At 42.6% G+C, this 25,185-nt stretch overlaps 1 protein-coding gene across 3 annotated transcripts; it reads right to left on the bottom strand.

The window, feature by feature from the left end:
* Nucleotides 1-4,141: 4,141 nt before the first annotated feature.
* PRPF4 (pre-mRNA processing factor 4) lies at nucleotides 4,142-25,135 on the bottom strand. 3 transcript variants are annotated; one of them, XM_052644691.1, is made up of 14 exons: nucleotides 25,026-25,135; nucleotides 24,109-24,286; nucleotides 22,087-22,273; nucleotides 15,795-15,882; nucleotides 15,291-15,370; nucleotides 15,027-15,120; nucleotides 14,421-14,515; nucleotides 12,917-12,975; nucleotides 12,351-12,474; nucleotides 9,909-9,998; nucleotides 7,334-7,456; nucleotides 7,116-7,223; nucleotides 6,908-7,026; nucleotides 4,142-6,044 (listed from the first exon to the last, which is right to left on the bottom strand). In XM_052644691.1, exons 1-14 carry the CDS (start codon nucleotides 25,050-25,052, stop codon nucleotides 5,851-5,853), a joined length of 1,566 nt encoding a protein of 521 aa, XP_052500651.1. In that variant the 5' UTR covers nucleotides 25,053-25,135; the 3' UTR covers nucleotides 4,142-5,850. The 3 variants fall into 3 exon arrangements, with proteins under 3 accessions (XP_052500651.1, XP_052500649.1, XP_052500650.1); XM_052644689.1 differs by having other exon boundaries at nucleotides 25,020-25,121; XM_052644690.1 differs by having other exon boundaries at nucleotides 24,109-24,289; nucleotides 25,026-25,100.
* Nucleotides 25,136-25,185: the final 50 nt, after the last annotated feature.

Genomic DNA, 25,185 nt, shown 5'->3' with positions numbered 1-25,185 from the left:
GCGTCTGTTCCAGACACCTTTCCTGGCAGCTGCTGGGTATGGGGACTGCAGAGCACCACTTGGGGGTGGTCTTCCTTCATAGTATTGTTCATTTTTACAATCCAGGGGTCGGCTAGGCTGTGCATCTGCTTCTAGCAAGAGTCCTACTATAATAAGAACCTCTGAAAGCTAACGGACTGGGGAAGATGTGAAGAGACCTCTGGGTGTGAACCGTGGGTCATGGAAGGGCAGAGAACAGACCTGTGATTACAGAGCCAGAAGCAAGTTGTGCCAAAAGGCTGGATGAGGGTACCCAGGAGCCTGTCCAGCCCAAATAGCAGGCTGCACTTCTTACTGGAGCTGCTTTGAACTCAGTTCACATTTGTTTGTTTGTTTTTTTAGTTGCTCTTTTTACTATTTGTTGCTAAAAAAAATCTGGGAGTGAACTTCAATTGGGAGCAAGTGTGTTTGTCTTCTCCTTTCAGTTTTCTCTTTGGCTCTCTTGCAAACATTCCCGGTAAAAAGAGCTTGCATTCATTAGTTTATTCACTTATTCAACAACCCGTTGGCTGGTCCTCTGTCAGAACTAGGGGGAGAGAAGGGTAGGATTAACCAGGAGTGGCAGAGTCCTTATCAGTAAGGAGGGCAGGCCCACTCAGTTGCTTCTTGTTCACGATGACCTCTTGTTAGTATGTGGTTTATGGAGTGTTAAGAGTATAAAAGTTTAAAGGGAAAAGAAACCAAAGTCAGTGGATCAAAAGAAATCTGGGATTTGGAGGAAAAGATTTTTATTCCTCCTGGTAGGTGCGGGGTAGAGATCTGATTCCCTTCCTTCAACCATTGTAATTCCGGCCTTAAGAGGCCAGGCAGGGTGCATCCATCATGGCACAGTGGATAAGAAGCCGCCTGCCAATGCAGGGGACACATTTTTAATCTCTGGTCGGGGAAGATACCACATGCTGAGGAGCAACTAAGCTGCAACTATGGAGGCTGCATGCCTATATCCTGAGCTTGGCAACAAGAGAAGCCACGGCAGTAAGAAGCCCCTGTTCACTGCAATAGAGAAAGGCCTCGCAAAGCAACGAAGACCCAGTGCAGGCAAAAATAAATACAATTATGTTTTACAAAAAAAGAAGTAAGGCAGGGAATTCTCTGGCAGTCTAGTGGTTAGGACATCCTGAGTCCACTGCAAGGGAACTAAGGTTCCACATGTCATGAAGTGGAAAAAAGAGAAAAAGAGATAAGGCAGAAACTCTGGATAGAGTAAAAGCCTTAGCTCCCATCCCAAGCAGCACGGCCAGGGGACCCTGGTTTTTATTTTGTATGACAGCCTCTAGGGACCAAGGGAAACTGGATAGAATTTGGCTGCTGCTTGACTGCCAGTGGCCACCTCTGCAGTATCTAAAACCCTGACTTCTGTTTCCCCACTTTTAATGCTACCTGGTGACTCAGGTCTCTGAAACGACCTCAAAGCAAATGAGAACACCATCACAAAATGGTAACATTTTGTTCTGCGGGGATGAATTTGTAGAATAAGCTTTCAGAGCCCAGAAACTGAGTTGATTTCCTTTGTTCTATATAACATTTTGTGAGTTTCATGAAGGTAGCTTCTATAAATTCTTATGGGTCTTGGTGTATAAGATAGTCCCAAACTGCTAAGACATGCAGACTTTATGTTTAGCAACACCAAAGCCTGAAGCTCCACTGTGAAGGAAAAGTTCTCCATTACGAAATCGGAAAGCCGCCTTCATATCCTGCCAAGGGACTAACATCTACCACTCCATTTGTGCCATCAGGTAATTACCCTAAAGCTGGAACTCCACACTTCTCCCCACTGACTTCATTTCTTTACACATTCTTGCTTCTTAACCTTGTGGCGGGTCAATTAGGCAATGAGCTCACGTTCTCAGAGCCATGAGGAACAGAGAGAGGAGCTGGGGGAGGCTCAGGAAGGAACACCTGCCTCTGTACTAGGGCCGACTGCTCCCGAGTTCAGGAGGTCTCACCCCAGTTTCACAGATGAAACTGAGGCTCCCCAAGTTCAGCTACCTTGTTCAAGGTCACCCAGCTAGCCTGTGGTGGAGGCCTTTCAGTCAAAACAGAACCTCTACTCTTGGAGTGGCTGATTCACCAAGCAAGACTCAGCTTTGAGTATTCTGGAATAGGGAAGGTTATACTTAACACTGCAGCACCTTCTGTTTTCACATTTAATATTAATGGTTCTAACATTGGGCAGTGCCGTCCTTCTACAGTGCATTTAGAAATCTTTGGTCCTCCAATGCAGGGGTGAGTTTTGTTTCTGGCTGTTGGTACTCAGAAGTCAGGGATGCTAAGACATGCTGCAATGCTGAAGACATTTCTACAGAACAAAGCACCATCTGACCCAAAATACAAATAATTTCCTTGTAAGTCCACAGGTACAAGTGATGAAATTAACTCCCTTTGGCATGAAGTCAGAGTAACAGACGCAGTGATGTGGTATAAATGGTAGAACAGGCTTTTCCAGTAAGTGACCTGAGGTGACTTTTTTTTTAAGGAATGAGGCAATTTATTAACCCAGGATCATTTGCTCTAATACTGTTTGTTGCCAGCTGCCACCTGTCTGGTGATTCTGTCCAGAGCTTTTTCCTGAGATGTCAGTTTGCAGCCCCCATCTTGGTCCTTTTCCATCATTTTCAGCCCCTACAGGGCCTGGAGGACCTGATGGGCCACTCTTGGAACCTCTGCTGAAGTGGCTGGGCATGACGCCATTCCTCTAATCCCCCCGAGATCGTGGTCGTGGGGCCAAGCCCAGCGCCCCTGGAGGTACAGGTGCTGTGCAATGGAAGCAGCTCACGTGTAGGATCAGCTCTCATTGAAGGGAGTGAGCTCTTTATGCTTGGCCAGCCTGACAGTGTCCACCCACTCAGGGACTTTCAGCTTCCCGAACTTTTTCAGGAAGGCGGCCAGTGCTCTGACAGACTCCTGCTGGTTCACGTCTTTTCCAGTAACTCCAGGCATCATGCAGCCTCCACGCTGCCAGCCAGGGGAAAGAAGGGGACTTCTAAAAATGGTTTGCTATTCAGTTGACCCAGAAACCCCAGAAAATCATGCAAATCGAGAGGTTCAAAATCTTCATATGTTCACTTTAAGAACTTGTGAAACGGCCCAGGCCATCTAGGGTGTGCATATTTGAAATGCCACCAAGTATCTGAACGATGTCCCTTTACAGAATATGTGCCATGCCATTCTGTCGTCACAATGGCAGAGTTGGCAGGTGTGCTCAGGCCAAAGCGGGGCTGGATGCAGGGTTGGTGGTCCAGAGGGCTGCTCAAAGATGCAGAGAGCAATGCCGAACTGAAGGGCTTAGGTACAGATGCTCTGGCCACCAAGCACATCCAGGTGAACAAAGCCCCTAAGAAGGGGCACAGGATTTACAGAGCTTGTGGTTCACCCGATCCAGGAGCTCTCCCTGCCACACTGAGACGATCCTCACTGTCCCTGCCACGCTGAAAAAAGGACAAATTCTCACTGAAAAAGGAGATTGTTCCTAAACCGGAAGAGGAGGTGGCACAGAAGAAAAACATACCCCAGAAGAAAATGAAGAAACAAAAAACGTGATGGCCTGGGAATAAACGCCGCCAAAAAATAAATGCAAGTAAAAAATAAATACAAGGTAGAGCAGTTAAAAAGTTCAGGCTTTGTACAGGAACAGGCTGTGCTGGCTAGACTGTTTTTTTTTTTTTGGGCTGGTCAGTGTTGCTAACATACTGAAGTCCTAGGAAACCTCTTATAAGGTCACAGAGACCAGACTCTACCACTTACTAATTAGGTCATCTGGAGCAAGTTACTTCTTTGAACTGCAGTTTTGTTTGTAAAAAAGGCAATAATAATTAACTCATGAGACTGTGAGAATTAAACAAGATGTCCGTGTTGCCTGGCAGGATCTAGACAAAGTGTCCTCTTACGCAACGACGGTAGTGTTTATCTCATCATCATCACGAAATGCCACACTTAGCATATGCTCCTCAGCCAAAGGCTTTCTAGCATTTCCACCGAGGAAATGTGTAGTCCACATTTCTTTTGCCAAAGGCTTAGATGAAATGTTTTCACTCAGTTGCTACATCTAAATCACTTGGAACACCCCATCCCACCAAAAAGACACATTTGAATGATAGTAAAATTTCACTTTGAGAAAATCTTGCACACACTATATTTAAAAATTGCATGCTAATACACTAAGGTTCATTATTAGTTTCCACACACTACAAAGGCAGTTATGAAAAAAACAATTTTTCATGGCTTAACTATGGAGGAAATGGTAACCCACTCCAGTATTCTTGCCAGGAGAATCTCATGGACAGAAGAGCCTGCTGGGCTACAGTCCATGGGGTGGCAGGAGTCGGACACAACTTTGACTAAACCACCACAACTATGGAGGAAATAGAGCCCGTTAAACAGTGAAAAGAGTGAAGGGCCCAATGGAAGGCAGAGCTGATAATCCAGAACCTCCAGAGGACACAGGATGCGCAACCACTTGGTTGCAACTCAAATCAGACTAAAAAGTCTATTTAGCTACATGTCACTCATTCATAGTTTGTACAAGAGTAACTGTCAGCCTCCCTGGGAAGCAAAGGACAAGTGTTTTGAATGCTCAAGCCGCCATCATATAAGCCCTTCAATTCTCTATACACAATCCTTGCCAATTCTACTTTTGTGTGAATCTGTGCGAATGCAGATTTCAGTGGTTGTGTACCTGGGGTGGAAAGAGAAGGTAACTGCTGCATGGCCAATGAATAAGAATTAGAGGGTCCAGATACAGTTCACTGTAGTCTGGCCTATAATGCAACAGCCCTCTATTAGAAATAAAAAAGACTGACAGAATGCTTACTAAGGAGATGGAATTGGAATAAGCCATACTTGAGATCATTTGTTACACCCTAAACTTAAAAAAAGGGATCTCTGTGGACTCAGGAAATGCTTCACTATACAAAAAAAATGATTCACTCTACAAAATAATTCTTTAAAGGACAGTTTTTTAAATAGGATTTTACTCTGTAGCAAGTGTGCAATAAAGAAAAAAAGCTTACGTTTAGGAATACCCATTAGGGATTTTTTTCCCCCCAGAGTTACCTCCACATGAAGGGTACCTATAAATAACCAACAGAGAAGAACGTGCACAATAGAGGCATCGTGTTTGCTTCCTAAAAATTTCATAGAATCTTGACACAATGGCCTAGTTTTGGGGTAACACAAAGGATGCCAAACTTCAAAGCAAAATGGAAGACATCTTCTGAAGAGGCAGATGCTCAGTTCTGAACTTCCCGATGCAGTTAGCATTCCAAGTGAACTCAACAGGATGAGGTGAGACCTCCACTGCGTAACCCAGGACACAGCTGTGGTCTACGTCCCGCCTTCCATTCTCAGGGTTCTCGCTGTCAGGTACTGTTCAGCCAGCGCACAGTGAGATGTGCTTCTCTACTTGAGGGCTTCCTGCACAGAGCACAGCCGTCTTGCTCGCTGGGTCACATGGAGTCCTGAAACATGTACCATGTAACGGAAAGCCAGGTTTCAAGACGTAAAAACTCTGAGTGGTTTGAGGGAAGCAAGAGGGCATTCAAACAAAAGATTAATAAAAACAACGTCTACAAAGTTCATGGAGGGGCTTGAAGATGAAAACTAAAATTTTTCAACCATGGAAGGGGTTGACCAACACCCAGGGATCGGGCTGCTTGCCTGCAGTGGGAGCTGAGACAGAAATTCAATTCTTTTGAGGATCTATATACATGGTAACCGGCAAAATACATGATAGAGCAAAACACATCAATTCCTTTCTTTCGAAAATGGCTCTAAAGGGAGAGTGAGGCTTGAGTCCTTCTTCCATGGTCCTGCCTATTCAGCCATCCAGAGCTTGAAGGTCCTGTCATAGGAGCAAGTGGCTATGAGCTGCCCGTCGGAAGAAATGTCTAGGCCCATCACTTTGCCTTCGTGGCCGGCCAGAGTCTTCAGAGGGGACCAGCCTGGGTGAGTCCAGATCTTGGCTGTGTTATCATAGGCACCAGTGAGCAAGAAATTCCCATGGATAGCTACAAAAGAGAAGAGGAATTACTTCAGGAATTGAAATATTCGAGAGCGTAAGAAAAGAAAAGAACCCAAATCTGCAGGCTGTGTGCTTAGTCGTGGCTGACTCTTGGTGGCCCGTCAGGCTCCTCTGTCCACGGAATTTTCCAGGCAAGAATATTAGAGTGGTTACTTCCCTGGCGGTCCACTGGTTAAGATTTCATGCCTCCACTGTAGGCGGCATGGGTTTGACCCCTGGTTGGGAAATTAAGATCCCACATGCCACATGAGGAAAAAAAAAATCTAAAGCAATTAAGAATACTGGAGTGGCTTGCTATTTCCTCCTCCAGGGGATCTTCCCAACCGAGGGATCAAACCCACGTCTCTTGCATCTCGTGCACTGGCAGGTGGAGTCTTTACTGCTGTGCCACCTGGGATGTCCCCAAATCCACCAGAATATACTATTTTCAAAAAGATGTTATTTCGGCATTCACAAAACGTCAACCTCCAATCTGCATTTTTACTAGGCCTCTACAAAAAAGAGAACAACTACAGACAGACTTAGGGAAACAAATAACATTATTAAGGTCTTTTGGTTCTTTCCCTGATACACAACCTATTCAAAATAATATTAAGAACTAAGAGCTTGGACCTTCCATGGAAAGCAAAACATGCACAGAAGTCTTCTTTCCTTCCTAGCAACAAGAAGCATGCAGTCATAGCTGTGTCTGAAAGGGTGTTCGAGGGAAGGAGATTATCATGTGTTCCTTCAGCAGGGTCCAAATTCTCTAACGTTCCCCTTCCAAGTTAAGCTAACACCTGGCCTGCATTTCATGCAAATGCAATCTGTTTGTCTTGAAGTTAGGCTTACAACAGAAGGAAAACTTACGCTCAAACTTGACACCTGTCACTAGGTTCTGATGGGCAGGAATGGTATAGACACAACGTCGCTGTCGAAGGTCCCACACTTTACAGGTGTTGTCGCCACTGCCAGTGGCAATGTGATAGCTGTGGATCAGATGTAGCGAGGAAGTTAGACACACAGAATACTTCCTGACCAATAACCCCTCCACCCCTCCTTCAGTGAGCTTATTTACCCATTGGGGGAGAAACTTATTCCATATATTTCCTTCAGGTGACCTTCTAGGAACATGATACAACGTCCGGTGCGCAAGTCCCAAACTCGACCAAATGCATCCAGTCCCCTGACAAAACAATTCATGAATGAGTATTTTGAACCCAGTTCTCTGTGGAAGCAGGCAGATGTCAGAGGTCAGAGGACTGAGCTGCCCCGGCTATGTGGGAGAAGCCTTACCCAGTGCCAGCCAAAGAGCCATCTTGATGGAAGGCAATGTCATACACACCCATGCTGTGGCCCTCCTGATGCAGGATCTCCTCTTGAGCTTCCAAATCCCATAAGCGCCATGATCGGTCATAGCTTAAAAAGCCAAGCTAATAATTAACCAGCAGATACTCAAAGTGTACAAAGTGCTATAAATTACAAGTGTACAAAGTGCTTCAATGTACCAAGTACTATAAATAGTTGGAGCTCAAGTTATATTTCTGAAACTACTCAAACAACCATATTAACAAATTCTTTTCTGGCATAAATAATGTCTCCACAACTAAGCATATCTGTCTTGGGTGCTAAATGGGAAACTATGGACTGCCTATGCCTAAAAAACTACCTCAGTGGCTATTTTAGAAAAGAGAATCCCCTTAGAATGGCCCAGAACAAAGACTCTGTCACCTACTTTCTTCCCCAATTTCACTGTTGTCCTTCCATTCACTGAGCATTTACTGGATCCTAAACTGAATGTTGGGGATATAATCAATCACAAATAAATCAAGAGAATATAATAGAATAGAAAGTATATAAAGAGGCCCGCACATACATGGTCAAATGATTTTCAATGCAGCCACCAAAGCAATTTCAATAGTGAAAATCTCAATAAATGAGAAAACTGTAATACATATGGGAAAAAAGATAAATAAAAAATCCTCAGTTAAAAAATGAGTAAAGCACCTGAACACTGAACAAAAGAAAATACACAAAGGGTCAATAAGCATATGACTCAACACCAACAGTCATCAGAGTAATAAAAACTGAAACCATGAGATTTCTCTACATACTTGCAAGACTGGGCAAAATGATGAGACTGCCAATGCCAAATGTTGCAAAGATGTTAACACAACAACAACAACAACAACAACACTAGAATGCTGGGAATGCAGAATGACACCAACACTATGGAAAATTTAAAAGTTAAATATACATCTATCCTATAACCTTGCAATTGCATTCCAAGGTATTTATTCAAGAGAAAGGAAAGAAAAATATGTCCACAAAAAGTACTGGACAAGAGTACGTATAGTAGCTTTATTCTTACCAGCCAAGAGTTGGAAACAGCCCAAGTGTCCACCAATGGGAGAATGGATAAACTGCCAGTTATGCAACTGACTACTTCTCAGCAATAAAAAGGAGCTACTGATACATGCAACGACAAGAATGCATCTTAAAAACGTTGTGCTGAGTAAAAGAACCCAGACACAAATGAGTTTATATGGTATGACCATATAGAATTAATTTATGGTGATAGAAATCAGGGCAGGGGTTGTTTTGGAAAGGGGAGTTGGCTGGGAAAGGCATGGGGGAACTTTCTGGGGTGATGCAAGTGTTCTATCAACAAGTGTATGGCTATGAGCATAACTGATGCCGTCTTGGGCCCATACAGTCCTTCTTGTCCTCCTGCTGACCCCACCTAGAACTGTACTGTGTGGTAAATCACTTTTCTATTGTCAAGGGCTTTTATTAATAGTTAATAGATATTGTTTAACAACCATTAGGACCAGGAGACCTCCATGCTCTGTTAGTCGTCAAACAATGAAGACCTTTGCTGATGTATTCCCAGCACCTACTGGTTACCCATTCATAAATCTTGACTTAGGAATGTACTTCCTGCTTCCAAGCACAGACCCCCATACCCTTCGTTCACTATAAAATTGCTGCAATGGCTTCTTGAAGGTGCAGAGTGTAGCTGTGAATGCTTCAGGACTGCTGACTGCCAGATCCCACCCTATAAGTGACCCTATAATAAACTGATCCACTGGTTATATGGATGGAGTTGTCCACCTTGATTATTCATCTCAAGATACTTCTCAGGGACATCCCTCATGGTACAGTGGATAAGAATCCACCTGCCAATGTAGGGGACATGGGCGCAATCCCTGGTCCGGGATGATTCCACATGACGTGGGTCACCCATGCGCCATAACTGCTGAAGCCTGCGCGCCTAGAGGCTGAGCTTAGTCAGCAATAAGGGAAGCCGCTGCAATGAGATGCATGTGCACTGCAACAAAAGCAGCACCCGTTCACCACAACGAGAGAGCCCACAGGCAGCAACGAAGACTCAGTGTAACCAAAAAAAAAGTGACTTCTCAGTTTGGTGGGGACTTTTTGTTCCCTTGGACCTCCAACAACAGGGATGTGGGTCATGTGAATGTATGCATTTGTCAAGACCAACTAAATTATACACTTAAATCCATTTCACTGCATGTAAATTGTATCTCAAAAACTTCTGTAATAGATTCTGGCCTCACTGAATTTATAGAACCAAGAAAAGAGACTGACCTGTAAGCAGTGAAGTTATAATACAATGTATAGCCCACCCCGCCACCCCCCCTCCACCAAAAAATGCACTTCTAGTACTGGCCAAGAAAGAGAAGAGGGAAACTCTAGCTCTCTGGCATTTAGCGACCGAAATTTCAGATTAACTGCAATTTAAAGCCAAATACACGTAGCCTTAACTGTACCATATAGTCTTTTTTGATTCTGATTCATTGCAGTCCAAGAAAATATTACTTGAAGACAGAATAAGAGGATGGCTTACCAGGTAGTACCTAAGAAACGTCCTGATGGATGCCACATTACACGGGCCACACGCACTGTGTGGCCTTCAATATCTGCCACCGGTTCATCACTGAAAAGGAACCAAATATCGTAAGCAAATTATTTTACAGTCATGCAAATATTCACTGAATTTTTTTCAATGGTTGAGCACACAGGCACTCATTCTGCATGGGTGGGCAGGCCAAATTGTAATTTGTAATCTTAAAATTTTAGGGCCAATGATAATTTAATCACCTCCCAAGGTTATAAAAGCTTTGGGACTATTACGTATGTCCACAGGGGAACATGCCCATCTTCTGTTGCTCAGTAGCTCAGGTGTGTGCTACTCTTCGTGACTCCATGGACTACAGCAGGCCAGGCCTCCCTGTCCTTCACCATCTCGTGGAGCTTGCTCAAACTCATGTCCATTGAGTCAGTGATACCATCCAAACATCTCCTCCTCTGTCGTCCCCTTTTCCTCCTGCTTTCAATCTTTTGCAGCACCAGGGTATTTTCCAATGAGTCAGTTCTTCATATCACGTGGCCAAAGTATTGGAGCTTCAGCTTCAGCATCAGTCCTTCCACTGAATATTCAGGGTTGATATCCTTTAGGATGGACTGATTTGATCTCCTTGCAGTTCAAGGGACTCTCAAGAGTCTTCTCCAGCACCACAGTTCAAAAACATCAGTTCTTCGGAGCTCAGCCTTCTTTACAGTCCAACTCTTGCATCCATAAACGACTACTGGAAAAGTCATAGCTTTGTGTATATGCACCTCTGTTAGTAAAGTAATGCCTCTGCTTTTTAATACGCTATCTAGGTTTGTTATTGCTTTTCTTCCAAGAGGCAAGTGTCTTTTAATTTCATGGTTGCAGCTGACATCTACAGTGGTTTTGGAGTTCAAGAAAATAAAGTCTGTCACTGTTTCCATTGTTTCCCCATCTATTTGCCATGAAGTGATGGGACCAGATGCCATGATCTTAGTTTTTTCAATGTGAATTTTAAGCCAGCTTTTCCACTCTCTTCTTTCACCTTTCATCAAGAGGCTCTTTAGTTCCTCTTCGCTTTCTCCCATAAGGGTGGTGTCATCTGTATATCTGAGGTTATTGATATTTCTCCAGGCAATCTTGATTTTAGCTTGTGCTTCATCCAGCCCAGCATTTCTCATGATTTACTCTGCTTGTACGTCAAATAAGCAGGGTGACAATATACAGCCTCGACGTACTCCTTTCCAAATTTTGACCAGTGTGTTGTTCCATGTCCGGTTCTAACTGTTGCTTCTTGACCTGCATACAGGTTTCACAAGTGGCAGGTCAAGTGTTCTGCTATTTCCATCTCTCTCAGAATTTTCCACAATTTGTTGTGATCCATACAGTCAAAGGCTTCAGTGTAGTCAGTGAAGCAGAAGCAGATGCCACAGCACTTCAGTAAGCATTGTCCTTCTACTTCAGTTCACTGTCAACAAACGCTCAATTCTATAGCACTTACGATTAAGAGAAAAATAAGATACTTCAACCTAACAAGCAAAATAATTTCTCTGAACCAAAGGACTGCTGAGAGTCTAGAAAGAAACATACTTTGATAGAGATGCAGGGCAGTATCAAACATTTCTGGTGCAAGTGGCTTATAGATAATTTTATCTCAAACTTCAGCTTATCCAAGGATCTTCATGAAAGAACTCCTAAACAGAGGCTCAGTTTCCCTTCAGTGGCCCTTAAATTCTACTACCAGCAACAGCAGAAAGACCTGAAACACCAGTGAAAGGAAATAAACACAAACCCTAAAGAGGGCAATTAAAAAGGGAACACTATTAATGTGGATACACAGAACTAATCAAAGCCCTAGGGGAACAAACATTGCTACTTATTACCAAAGCCAATTAAAACTTGCTGTGCTCACAGGTAATATCCTATCTAGCAGAGTGGAGACACTAATTAGCTCCTCACAAAATCCTAGAACAAAAGCCTCATGCGCTTTCCCAAAGAAGGAAAACTAAGCAACTGAATTCAGAAGTCTTTTAGGCAACAAGGTGCTTCTAACTATTTCTTGGAAAACAATAAATAATCACAAACACATTAAAACAGACAAGCCTGTTGTAATTGGAAAATATGGTTTAGGTAAAGTATGACGAAACTGGGAGGAGATACCACTTCCTTGGCAATACTGCTGGACATAGCCTTCTTTCTCTCCCCTGCGGCTGTTTGCTAAGAACCAATGTGTTGTCTGGAGTATTATTTTCAGTCAATCTACCAAATAGCGCATTTCTCCAACGTCAATCTACTGCAATGGCAGGTATAACAGATCGTTCCAGAATAATTGGAGCCAGGAAACAGTGGTCACTGTATTAGAGGCAAAAACCAAGGTACAGCGTTCTAGGTCCCTAGGGCCAACCAATCAACTGTTCACTGTGGTGGCTGCCATGCGGACAGAGCAGTAATATTCACCTGTCAAGGCTCCACAGTTTCACAGAACCGTCAGCAGCACAAGAGGCCAGATTGACGTCTTTTTGGTCCAAGGAGACCGTAGATTTGGGATGGAATACGATCGCTCCCACGTTTGTGTTATGGCCTGAAGGAGTGTAAGAGATGGAAATTAAAGGGCTGCTGTTCTGTTATAACTTAAGTGTAAATATACACAATGAGGAATATTATATATACACATTTCAGAAAACGTGAACCTATAAAGTATTAGTTATTCAACTACTAAAAAACTGAACTTTTAAAATTTAAACGTATAAATTACATTAAAAAAAAAAGCTAAACACACACAAAAAAGTTTCTTGCTTTACAGACTGCAAATGCCAGAGTAGGGCTGGACATGAGAGAGAAATATGCGTATGATATCATTATCATTCAACCTTGCAGTCAAAGAAAACCAAACCAAGTCAGATCATATCAAGAATTAATTGTGTGTGTACTGGGTTTGAGTGTCCGGTAGAGCTTTAAGAGCTACACTGCTTGATAGTTTGAACTGGGAAAAAGACCAAGATTTGGGTAAGAGTCTAACTCACCTCGCAGAGTATGAAGGAGGTTGCAATCGGGAACAGACCAGAGCTTGCAGAGCCCACTCCTATCAAACACAAAGGAAAGCACCTCAGCCAGGGTTGGTCTGGGAAGGAAAAGGTATCTTGGTAACATTACTAAAGGACAGTATCTTCTTACCCCCAAAATTGTTATAGTGGCAGACAAAAAAGAAAAGACTTATCATTTGAAGGGTTATGTAAGAAAGCTATAACCAGGTCTGAAGCAAACAAAGGCCTCTACTGGACTATAAATATTATAGCACAAGTTGCTCTTCTCCTTAACTTCTGGACCAATTTCTAGGCAAAGTAGGACAAATTAAATTATCTAACTGTAATATTAATAATGATACTATCTCCTTAAATATGAATAGCATATTACTTACAAAGTAATTACATGAAAAAAAAAACGCTTTATTTTGAAAAATTCCAACAAATTACTTTTATTTCTATCATCTCAGATGACCCTTATAACAGATTTGTGAAGTACGTAAGACAAGAATGATCATTTCTACTCTACTTGTGTGTTCGTTTTATTTTCTGTAATTAACTTTTAAAATTGGAGTATAGATGATTTACAATGTTGTGTCAGTTTCTGCTGCACAGCAAAGTGAGTCATTTCTACTTTATAGTAAAGACGGCTAAGGCTTTGAAGAGGTGGACGATCTACATAGGTCCTTGGTTTTCTCCTGAACTGGTCTTGATTTTTGCCTAGTCAGGTAGCTTCTGTGTGTACCATGTAAGGAAGATAGCCCCTCACTAGATGCCAATGTCCCACAAGAACACTAAGTGACTGAACAGAACAAAACACCAAAGTTTTCACATCTTAAAAGTTTTTTGCATATGCGATGGCAAACAGAAAACAGAATAAACATAAAAACGGTAATTCGCTTTGCTTTACAGATAAAGAAACTGAAGCTTACACAGAAGTATCTTGCTTAGGTCACATAACTAAAAGTATGAAGTATCTTGTTTAGGTCACATAACTAATAAAGAAAAGCTATATCAAGGTGTGTATAATTAGTCTATAAACTCCTTGTATTAATATATCTGCTCCAAAATGATGCTAATGCCAAGAATATGACTGACACATGAGAACTGAAAGCTCTATTATAAACTACAATGGGTATACATTACCACCTCTAGTTTGATGTGATCATGAGCAGCAGAGGAAAATGGGATGGCAATGGCCTTCTATTTATTTTTCACCTTTTTTTTGAAAGTAGCTCAGTCACGTCTGACTCTTTGCGACCCCATGGACTATACAGTCCATGGAATTCTCAAGGCCACGATACCGGAGTGGGTAGCCTTTCCCTTCTCCAGGAGATCTTCCCAACCCAGGGATCGAACACAGGTTTCCCACAATGCAGGCGGATTCTTTACCAGCCGAGCCACCAGGGAAGCCAAGCAATGGCCTTCGAAAACAAATGTTGACTTTCCCCCCAGAACCCCATTCAGAGAAAAGAAAACGAAACACTGTAAAATGGGGACTTACCAACAAGCTGTGGCCAGCATTTTGGAATTGGGACTAAAGTGACAGTAGGAGATAGGCCGATCATCCCCAATCTGACTGCAGAAATTATTCAAAGACTTAAAAAAAAAGACAAACAAGGAATCATTAAATGCTAACCCAAGACTTTCTTGGCTTTTCCACCATAAAAACAACAACAACAACAACAAAAAAAACCTTTTCAGTTTTAACCCACCCTAAGATTCCCCACCCCTCCTCTTTTGTCAGGAGACACTTCTACAAATGAATGAATGAACCGAGTCAAGGCTTATCTGGAACTCCCTCATCATCTACAGTCTGTGTCGATAGCGTCTCTGTCCACTAAATATAAACCAGAAAGCCATGGCAAGCCTTAAAGCAAAGTCTAACATATTAAAAGGGAGAATTAGAGCACAGGAACCACAGGCGCCTGCCTCGTACAAAGTACAGCAGGTTCCCTGGCACCTTAACGGACGGATCCTCTCAAGCAGCAACAGTGCAAGCAAAGATGTACAGCTGCCTTTTATTTGTTAGAGGCGGGCCAAGGTAGAACATTTAATAAACACTGCAAGAAATGTTTAAGACATCGGACAATCATGGAGAGCGTCTTACCCGGAGAGATTTGTGCAGCTCTTGCATCTGGGAGGTTCTAGTTGTCTCAGGAATCTCTTTATGAAGACGGGCCTCTTCTAAGCGTTTCATTGCCCTGTAACACAGAAAACATTACCCTGGGCAAACTGGCTGGAAACAAGAGTCCACAGAAGTCTCTGTACCACTCAATTTCAACTAACAACCACAGTCATTATAAAGCAGATCCTCAGTCCCTGAGAGGAAACAAGAAGCACGCTTCTTCCTCCTTCTCAAATTTCTCCTTACCTGGGCAGTGAATAATTAGCAATCCACAGTCTAGCAACCTTCAGGCTGTTTGGTCCTTCATGGTACCAGGTCTGCTGATACTGAAAGTTTAATAAGAGCAGAAATGTCAAGTCTGAGGCATCCCTGCCTCTTTCATAGCTATCAATTCCCTACTGTAACTGCCCAGGAAAAAGGTGAATTAGTTCAGTATAATGTGATGAAATCAGGTATATGTGCTTACTGCTGTGTTTCTTTCTATGAGTTCTTATTGGATGATTTCTGGTTCCTTTTTAAAAGGGAAACCAGGAATGCTGTGCTTCTTTCCCAAAATGGGAAACTCGCTTACCTCCGTTTGTATCTACAAAGGAACCACAAACAACTGCCAACAACTATTCCTGAACAGCAGTCTCCAACCCCTGCTCTGCACCTCATCCGAGGCAAAGCTCAGCTCTGAAAACAGAAAACGAGAGAACTAGCCCCTTGCCTCCCGAGTGCTGACACTATGAAGCCAAGGACATATTTTACCTCTTCTTTGGACTTCTTTGATTTCTCATCATCTTTTTTGGTCTTTTTTAAGGCATCAGTACCGACCACTGAGAGGATATTTCTTAACCTGTAACAAAGAAGAGCAGAATTTAAATAGAGTTGAGATAAGGTAAAGTAGGACTTTCACCTTACTTCACTCAGCGCCACAGTGTGTTGGATACTCTTGACGCACTAAGTATAGAAAATGACTAAGAAACACCCTTGACTTCACAGGGTGCTAAGGGGAATCATGAGTAAACCACCTAGACTTGGAGGGAATCAGGGAAGGCCTTGTGGAGAAGATGGTCTCTAAACTGAGCCCTCAATCAATCAGGTCAATAGGTCAAGAATGTTCAGAAAGGATAGCTAAGGCAGAGGGTTCCACAAATGTGAAGGTCTAGAGGCAAGCATGTTGAGCCTGGAATCAACAGTTCAGTATGGCTGGAGCATGGGGTACTGGGAAAGGCTGAGTGAGAGAAATGGCTGCAAATCTCAGCAGGGGCCAGGCCACAATGTGCTCCTATTGCCAGGGTGAGCAGGGTTCACATTTGAGAAAGACTCCTGGAAAAGTATGGAGAAAAAAGAGGGAAGAACAAAGGAGGGAACTCAGTATACTGTGGTATCCTCCCACTTGAGTCTTAATGGACTGAATAAGACGGTGGCAGCGGAGACTCCAGACAGTCACCTAAGGGACACAAACAACAAACAAAGTATATCCTTTGCGAGGCTATTAACAAAGTAACATACCATGACAGAGCATAATGTCGGGGCTCACTTTACCAGGAACCAGAGGTTAGGAAGAGCTTCTTTAAGGAGGTGGTATTTATGGTAAAACCCAAAGAATTAAATCCGTGGACAGAGGAGCCTGGCAAGCTACAGTCCATAGGGTCGCAAGAGTCAGACACAACTTAGCGACTAAATCACAACACAAAAGGCGAGAGAGGGGAACAAAAAAAGGAAAATTAAGTCAAAAGACAGAAAATAAAGCTTGAGTATCCTAGGAGGATCATTATGGCTACTAAGTCTAGTAAACGGGAAGAAGGGTACAAGGTAAGGATGAAGAGCATATTAGGAGTTTTTTACTCTAAGTTTAGTAAGAGACACTGTAGGATTTTAAGCAAACAATTAATACAGCAAATCTGGGGTTATTACAATAGTCTAAATGTGAAACTAGTGGAGGGAGAGAAAAGAGGACATGCTGGAGGTATATTTCAGAAGCAGAATAAACAAGATTTTGCTGATGGGTTACAGAGAAGGTGACACAGGTTTCTAACTGAAAACTGTGTGAATGGTTGTGTTATTTGCAAGAACAGGAAAAGGATGGAAAATAGATGAGTTCAATGTCAGCTCACTTCAGTTCAGTTGCTCAGTTGTGACCGCATGGACTGCAGTAGGCCAGGCCTCCCTGTCCATCACCAACTCCCGGAGTACACTCAGACTCACATCCATCGAGTCAGTGACGCCATCCAGCCATCTCATCCTCTGTCGTCCCCTTCTTCTGCCTTCAATCTTTCCCAGCATCAGGGCCTTTTCAAATGAGTCAGCTCTTCGCATCAGGTGGCCAAAGGACTAGAGTTTCAGCTTCAGCATCAGTCTTTACAATGAATATTCAGGACTGATTTCCTTTAGGATGGATTGGTTGGATCTCCTTGCAGTCCAGTGGATTCTCAAGAGTCTTCTCCAACACCACAGTTCAAAAGCATCAACTCTTTGGCACTCAGCTTTCTTTAAAGACCAACTCTCACATCCATACATGACTACTGGGAAAACCATAGCTTTTACTAGATGGACCTTTGTTGGCAAAGTAATATCTCTGCTTTTTAATATGCTGTCTAGGTTGGTCATAACTTTTCTTCCAAGGAGTAAGTGTCTTTTAATTTCATTCAATGTAGGTCCATGAGTAAAGGTAAATTGGAAGTGGTCAAGCAGGAGATGACAGGAATAAACATCAACATCTTTAAGGAATCAGTGAACTAAAATGGACAGGAATGGGCAAATTTAATTCAGATGACCATTAAATCTAGTACAGTGGGCAAGAATCCCTTAGAAGAAATGGAGTAGCCATCACAGTCAATAAGAGTCTGAAATGCAGTACTTGAGTGCAATCTGAAAAATGACAGAATGATCTCGGTTCGTTTCCAAGGCAAACCATTCAACATCACGGTAACCCAAGTTTAAGCCCCAACCATTGATGCTGAAGAAGTTGAAGCTAACCAGTTCTATGATAGACCTATAAGATCTTCTAGAACTAACACCAAAAAAAAGATGTTCTGTTAATCTCAGGGGATTGGAATGCAAAAGGAGCAAGTGAAGAGATACTTGGAGTAACAGGCAAGTTTGGCCTTGGAGTACAAAATGAAGCAGGACAAAGGCTAACAGAATTCTGCCAAGAGAATACACTGGTCATAGCAAACACCTTTTTCCAACAACACAAGAGACAACTTTACATGTGGACATCACCAAATGCCAGATTGATTTTATTCTTTGCAGTCGTAAATGGAGAAGCTCTATCCACTCAGCAAAAACAAGACCTGAAGCTAACTGTGGCTCACATCATCAGCTCCTTATAGCAAAATTCAGGCTTAAACTAAAGAAAGCACGGAAAACCACTAGGCCATTCAGATACGACCTAAATCAAATCCTCCATGATCATACAGTGGAGGTAAGAAATAGATTCAAGGGATTCGATCTGGCGAACAGAGTGTCTGAAAAACTATGGACAGAGGTTCGTAATACCGTACATGAGGAGGCACTGACTAAAACCATCCCAAAGGAAAAGAAATACAATAAGGCAAAGTGGTTGTCTGACAAAGTCTTACAAATAGCTGAGGAAAGAAGAGAAGAGAAAGGCAAGGGAGAAGGGGAGAGGTATACCCAACTGAATGCAGAGTTCCAGAGACTAGCAAGGAGAGAGAAGGCCTTCGTCAAAGAACAATGCGAAGAAACAGAGGAAAACAGAACAAGAAAGATTAGAGATCTCTTCAAGAAAACTGGAGATAGCAAAAGAACATTTCATGCAAAGACGCGCACAATAATGGACAGGAACAGTAAAGACCTAATAGAAGCAGAAGAGATCAGGAAGAGATGGCAAGAATACACAGAAGAACTGTACAGCAAAGATCTTAATGATCTGGATAGCCCTGATGGTGTGGTCACTCACCTAGAGCCAAACATCATGAGTGCCTTCAGAAGCACTGCTGCCAATAAAGCTAGTGGAGGTGATGGAATTCCAGCTGAGCTATTTCAAAGCCTAAAAGACGATGCTATTAAAGTGCTGCATTCAGTATCTCAGCAAATTTGGGAAAACTCAGCAGTGGCCACAGAACTGGAAAAGGTCAATCTTCATCCTAATTCCTAAGAAGGACAGTACTAAAGAACGTTTAAACTACCAGACAATTGTGCTCACTTCCCATGCTAGTAAGGTTATGCTCAAAATCCTTTAAGCTAGGCTTCAGCAATACTTGAATGCAAACTTCCAGATGTACAAGCTGGGTTTAGAAAAGGCAGAGGAACCAGAGACCAAATCGCCAACATTCACTGATCATAGAGAAAGCAAAGGAATTCCAGAAAAACATCTACCTCTGTTTCACTGACTATGCAAAAGCCTTTGACTGTGTGGATCATAACTGTGAAAAACTCTTAAATAAGAGATGTGAATACCAGACCATCTTACCTGTCACCCGAGAAACCTATATGCAAGTCAAGAAAACAAGTTAGAACCTTATATGGAATAAACGACTGGTTCAAAATTAAGAAAGCAGTATGACAAGGCTGTATACTGTCACTCTGCTTATTTAACTTATACATAGAGTACATCATGGAAATGCCAGGCTGGATGACTCACAAGCTGGGAGAAATATCAACAGCCTCAGATATACAGATGATACCACTCTAATGGCAGAAAGCAAGGAGAAACTAAAGAGCTCCTTGATGAGGGTGAAAGAGAGAGTGAAAAAGTCGGCTTGAAACTCAATATTAAAAAATCTAATTAGATGGCCTCTGGTCTTAACACTTCATGGCAAACAGAAGAGGAAAAGGTGGAAACAGAGACAAATTTCCTCTTCTTGGGATGAAGAAAATCACTGCGGATGGTGACTGCAGCCATGAAATTAAAGATGATTGCTTTCTGGAAGGAAAGCAATGATAAACCCAGACAGTATATTAAAAAGCAGAGACACCACTTAGCTGAAAAAGGTCTGTACAGTCACAGCTATGGGGTATCCAGTAGTCATGTACGCGTGTCAGAACTGGACCATCACGAAGACAGAGTTCTGAAGAACTGATGCTTTCGAACTGTGGTGCTGGAGAAGGCTCTTGAGAGTCCCTTGGACAGCAAGGAGATCAAACCAGTCGATCCCAAAGGAAATTAACCCTGAATATTTTCATTGGAAGGACTGATGTTGAAGCTGAAGCTCCATACTCTGGCCACCTGATGAAAACAGCCAACTAACTGGAAGAGGCCCTGATGCTGGCAAAGACTGAAGACAGCAGGAGAAGAGGGCAACAGAGGATGAGATGGTTGGATGACATCATCAATTCAACGGACATGAACTTGGGCAAACTCCAGGAGATGGTGAGGTACAGGGAGGCCTGGCATGCTGCAGTCCCTGGGGTTGCAAAGACTCGGACACAACTTGGTGACTGAACAACAACAACTTAGAGATGTCAAATTTGAGACTATCGAATAGCCAGGCTACAGAGACCTGGGAGTCATCAGACTCCAACCCATGGGAGTCCATATAAACTCCACATACACCACGCCCTGGGAATGGACCTGATCCCTCACAGCTGGTGTTGGACAAGGACAAACAACAGCGGTTTATAAAGGTTACGCAGGGGGAAAATGAGGCTTAGAAGAATTAGCTAAAGAAACAGGAGGACTGGGTTTTATGGGAGCCAAGGAAAGGGAGCATTTGAAGGATGGAATAGGTGGCACTGTACTGGGGCTATTCTTAGTAAAGATGAGCTGATGACCTTAATGAACAGCCATTTCAACGTGGTAGTGGTCAGTCAGTTTGCACTGGGCTGAAGAGTGGCAAGGGCCTTAAGAGGGTAAACGTAGTAAGTGAGGAATAGTTGAGCCCCAAATCCTGAAGAGGCAGGCAGGTCACATCCTCATAACTGCACACGACTAGCCTGTCACTGACAGTTTTGGAACTTCAGAATCACAAGAGTAGCATTATCTGAGGAAAATACCTCTTTCCAATAATGTCCAAAAAACACTTACCATCATGTTTTATGTTAATGACAAAAAACGCGTTTGCTGTTTAAATTTTCAGAGTTCAGTGACAAATTTTACCCAACTCAAAACTACACACTAAGGAGAGGAAGGGGAAGGAACATGTTAACATCTTCACAGTTTATAAAGAAAAATTAGTAGTGGAGAATAAACTGGCCTAAGACTTAGATTATGGACTAAACCATATTCACACAACTTAATAAGATATTCTGTCAACATTATGTGAGACATTCTATTAAAGGATTAGCTACAAGTATCAACTAAATAATGGCAGAAAGTGAAGAGGAACTAAAGAGCCTCTTGATGAAAGTGAAAGAGGAGAATGAAAAAAGCTGGCTTAAATTCAGCATTCAAAAAATGAACATCATGGCATCTGGTTGAATCACTTCATAGCAAATAGATAGGGAAAAAGTGCAAAGTGTCAGATTTCATTTTCTTGGGCTTCAAAATCAATGTGGATGGTGACTGCAGTCATGAAATTAAAAGACACTTGCTCCTTGGAAGAATACCTATGACAAACCTAGACAGTGCATTAAAAAGCAGAGACATCACTTGGCTGAAAAAGGTCCATATAGTCAAGGTTATGGTTTCTCCAGCAGTCATGTATGGATGTGGACCGTAAAGAAGGCAGAGTACCGAAAAATCAATGCTTTTGAACTGTGGGGTCGGAGAAGACTCTTGAGAGTCCCTTGGACAGCAAGACCAAACCAGTCCATCCTAAAGGAAATCAATCCTCCAAAATTCATTGGAAGGACTGATGCTGAAACTGAAGCTCCAATACTTTGGCCACCTGATGCGAAGAGCCAACTCACTGGAAAAGACCCTGATGCAAGAAAAGACTGAGGGCAGGAGGAGAAGAGGACAACAGGATGAGACAGTTGGATGGCGTCACTGACTCAATGGACATGAGTCTGAGCAAGCTCTGGGAGACAGTGAAGGACAAGGAAGTTCATGGGGTCAGAGTCGGACATGACTTAGTGACTGAACAACAACAACTAAAATCTGGAACTATAATCCTGTGATTTAAAAAGAGTAAGTACTTAGAAAGGGTACCTTTCTCTTCTTTCAGCAGGACCTTCTCCAAAAAGTGTGATGGGTTCCCCCAAAGCTCTAAGGCAAGCTTTGACCTCTGAGTCATCTGTGGAAACGTTGATTTGCCGGGCTCGCTTCCTTCTCTCAAACTCTGCTAACACTTCAGCCTGTCTCTCACTGATGTGCTCTTCAATTTCAAACACTTCTCCTATAAACAGAACAGGCAATATCAGCATAATCACCAATCTTCTTTAATTAAGGAGAGAGAAATAAGTTTTTACAACTGGAGTTTGCACGCCTCTGCTGCTGCTGCTAAGTCGCTTTAGTCGTGTCCAACTCTGTGCAACCCCATAGACGGCAGCCCACCAGGCTACCCATCCCTGGGATTCTCCAGGCAATAACACTGGAGTGGATTGCCATTTCCTTCTCCAATGCATGACAGTGAAAAGTGAAAGTGAAGTCGCTCAGTCGTGTACGACTCTTAGTGACCCCATGGACTGCAGCCTACCACGCTCCTCCGTCCATGGGATTTTCCAGGCAAGAGTACTGGAGTGGGGTGCCATTGCCTTCTCCGCTGCATGCCTCTAGGGACAGTTAACTAATCTGTTAGAAACTTTACAGTTTCTCAGTTTATTAAGGTATGCCAAACACAGAAAACTAAATGAGGTTTTAAAGGCCAGAAACTGGTTCAAGTCATCTTGTTTCATTTGGCAACTTACACTTACATAAACACACAGCCTTCATGAGACAATGAGAATATGGAGCACTTTTAACAAGTTAACTAGGCTTTCTATCCATGGCAAAATAGAAACATTATTTTAACAGTTGCCAAAGCTACTCTCTGAAATAGTCTCAGTATAGGAACACTAACAAATCTAACAGTGAACTGGAAATAATTACCATGAAAATGATAAAGCCTTAACTATAAGGCTTTTTGGATAATCTAGTAGCTAGTTTTAAAACTCACATAAAAAACAAGCATTTGGATGAGAAGTGAGAAGTACAAGAGTGATGCAGTCATGTTTGAAATAACATAAAAGGTTTAAAACTCATGAAAAGTGCACACGTATAGAAAAGAAAATGTGTGGGAGGGTCGATGAGAAACAACAGAAGTCCTATCTGCACAGAAGTCTTTTTATACCCATCCATACCGTCCGAATTTCTTACGACAAACATGAATGATTTTATTTTTAAAATACAGTAGACTACTAGTTACTGGCATGAAAAAATACCCTCAACAGTGTGTGCATACTTATTGGCTTACTTGTTTCCAACTCTTTGCGACCTGGTGGACTGTAGCCCACCAGACCCCTCTGTCCATGGGGTTTTCCATGCAAGAAATACTGCAGTAGGTTGCCATTTCCTCTTCCAGGGGATCTTCCCCACCCAGTGATCAAAGCCACCTTGTCTCCTGTGTCTTGCATTGCAGGTGAATTCTTTACCCACTGAGCCATCAGGAAAGCCCATTTAACAGTATTCACAATGACAAACGCAGGTTACGAAACAATTGGTTTATCGTGATTTCATTTATGGGAAAAAAAAGTGTATTTTTATAGCTTTATTAAGTTCTTGAAATGATATAGCTCCAATTAATAAAGATTACAGGTTTTTCTACTTCATGTTTCTTTATTGTTTAATTGCTTTCAAAATAAAGATGGCTATCACTTTAAAATTTAAAAGAGATAAAAAACTAAAAAGAGGAGAATATTAGGAAACACAGTAGCTCCAAGCTAACGCCAGAACTACACTAGATCTCCAGAAGACAAAGGAAATCATTCTGAATTCAAATACACACTGAATAAATAAATTCCTAGTAAAATTACTAACAGTTCACTGAAGGAAAACTGTATAAAAGGTTTTAAGAAAAAGGTTCTTTGGATGATAAGACCAAGTCAGGTAGGCGGAGAATATGGACTTTGATAGGTGCAACCTTATTAGTTGTAGTTTTTTGACATAAACTAGTGATACTTAAGATGAGGCAGGTAATCATTACAGAAAATTTGAGCACCAAAGGTAAAGATGAACTCACAATTTGCATCTTACCCGAGGTTATGTTAATGTTTCCTGCTTCAATTCCTGCTTTGAGTCCTTCTTTTCCCAAAAGCCCAGATTCTCCTTTGGCCAGACGCTCCCTCTCCTTCTCTTCCAAACTTCCATAATAGATGTGTGGTTTCTTCACAACAGGAGCCACTAAGTCATCTGGTGCCTTAGTTTTGGTTGCCTGCTAAAACAAAAGACCTAGATTAACCTAAAGCTTAATCTTAGCAACCTAATAGGTTTCGCAGCAGAATGCAGCTTATTTAGAGCTTCAAACCTATTTCCTCCGCACACAAAGGACAAACCAGGCACCAGTTAAAATGTGTCTTCCTTAATCTGGGGGTGGAGGGAAAGAGTGGTTCCAGTTTCTTAATCACTTAAGTTTTGTAGATAGGAAGAGATAGATAAAACTAGTGAATTTCTCGTGCTGATTTTTCTGTCAAAGGTTTTCTCTCGAACATGTGTATTTCATACGGTTGCAGCAGGTGAAATCTCTTCTTGGCTTTTACGAAATTTCCAGAATTACTGCTCATCACAGTGGTATCAAGGATAACTGAAATAACCAACGCGATGGTACGGGGGACAAGTTAGAAAGTTACTGTTCATACATTTCAAACGTTTCGGATATGAAACAGTACATAAGTTAGGCCTCGTTACAATTAAGAATTCTGAAAGTGTCATAAATCTTGGCCAAGACTCTACTCCCTTTCAGAGCTCCGTTTCTGAACCAGACGGAAGAGATATTTACATTTCGGGGCTGGAGTGAGAGGTGAAAACGAGCTAAAACAGATGGAAGCACCCAAGAATTAGGAAAACACCGAAGCCTTCCTCCTTGGCCCTCCACCGCCGTAGCCCGTTCCCTAACGGCCGTTTCGCAGGGACCCCCACCCCCTCAGCGCTCCCTGCCAGAATGAGACCTGTACCGTGGAGGAGGGTCGTGAGGAAGCCATGCTGGGCTCCGGGGACGCGAAGCCCCAGCGAAAGCCGCGCTCTACGTTTCAGACCGTCCACCGCGCGCCCAGCAAACGGGAACTACGTCACCGACCGGAAGTGGTCCTAGGTCCGACGCAGCATCCTGGGAGG

The sequence above is a fragment of the Budorcas taxicolor genome, chromosome 8, assembly GCF_023091745.1.
Source record: "Budorcas taxicolor isolate Tak-1 chromosome 8, Takin1.1, whole genome shotgun sequence".
NCBI lineage: Eukaryota > Metazoa > Chordata > Mammalia > Artiodactyla > Bovidae > Budorcas > Budorcas taxicolor.
Note: the sequence above shows the minus strand (reverse complement) of the source record. Positions and strands in the feature narration are given on the sequence as shown.

What these genes read in the sequence shown, in the direction of transcription:
- PRPF4 (XM_052644689.1), bottom strand. Translation starts at nt 25,052, where the DNA reads ATGGCTTCCTCACGACCCTCCTCCACGGTACAG. An exon ending in CAAAGAAGTCCAAAGAAGAG is followed by an intron (nt 15,371 to 15,794) that starts GTAAAATATGTC and finishes TTAAACTTTCAG; the next exon opens with TATCAGCAGACCTGGTACCA. An exon ending in GACAGGTGTCAAGTTTGAGC is followed by an intron (nt 6,045 to 6,907) that starts GTAAGTTTTCCT and finishes TCTCTTTTGTAG; the next exon opens with CTATCCATGGGAATTTCTTG.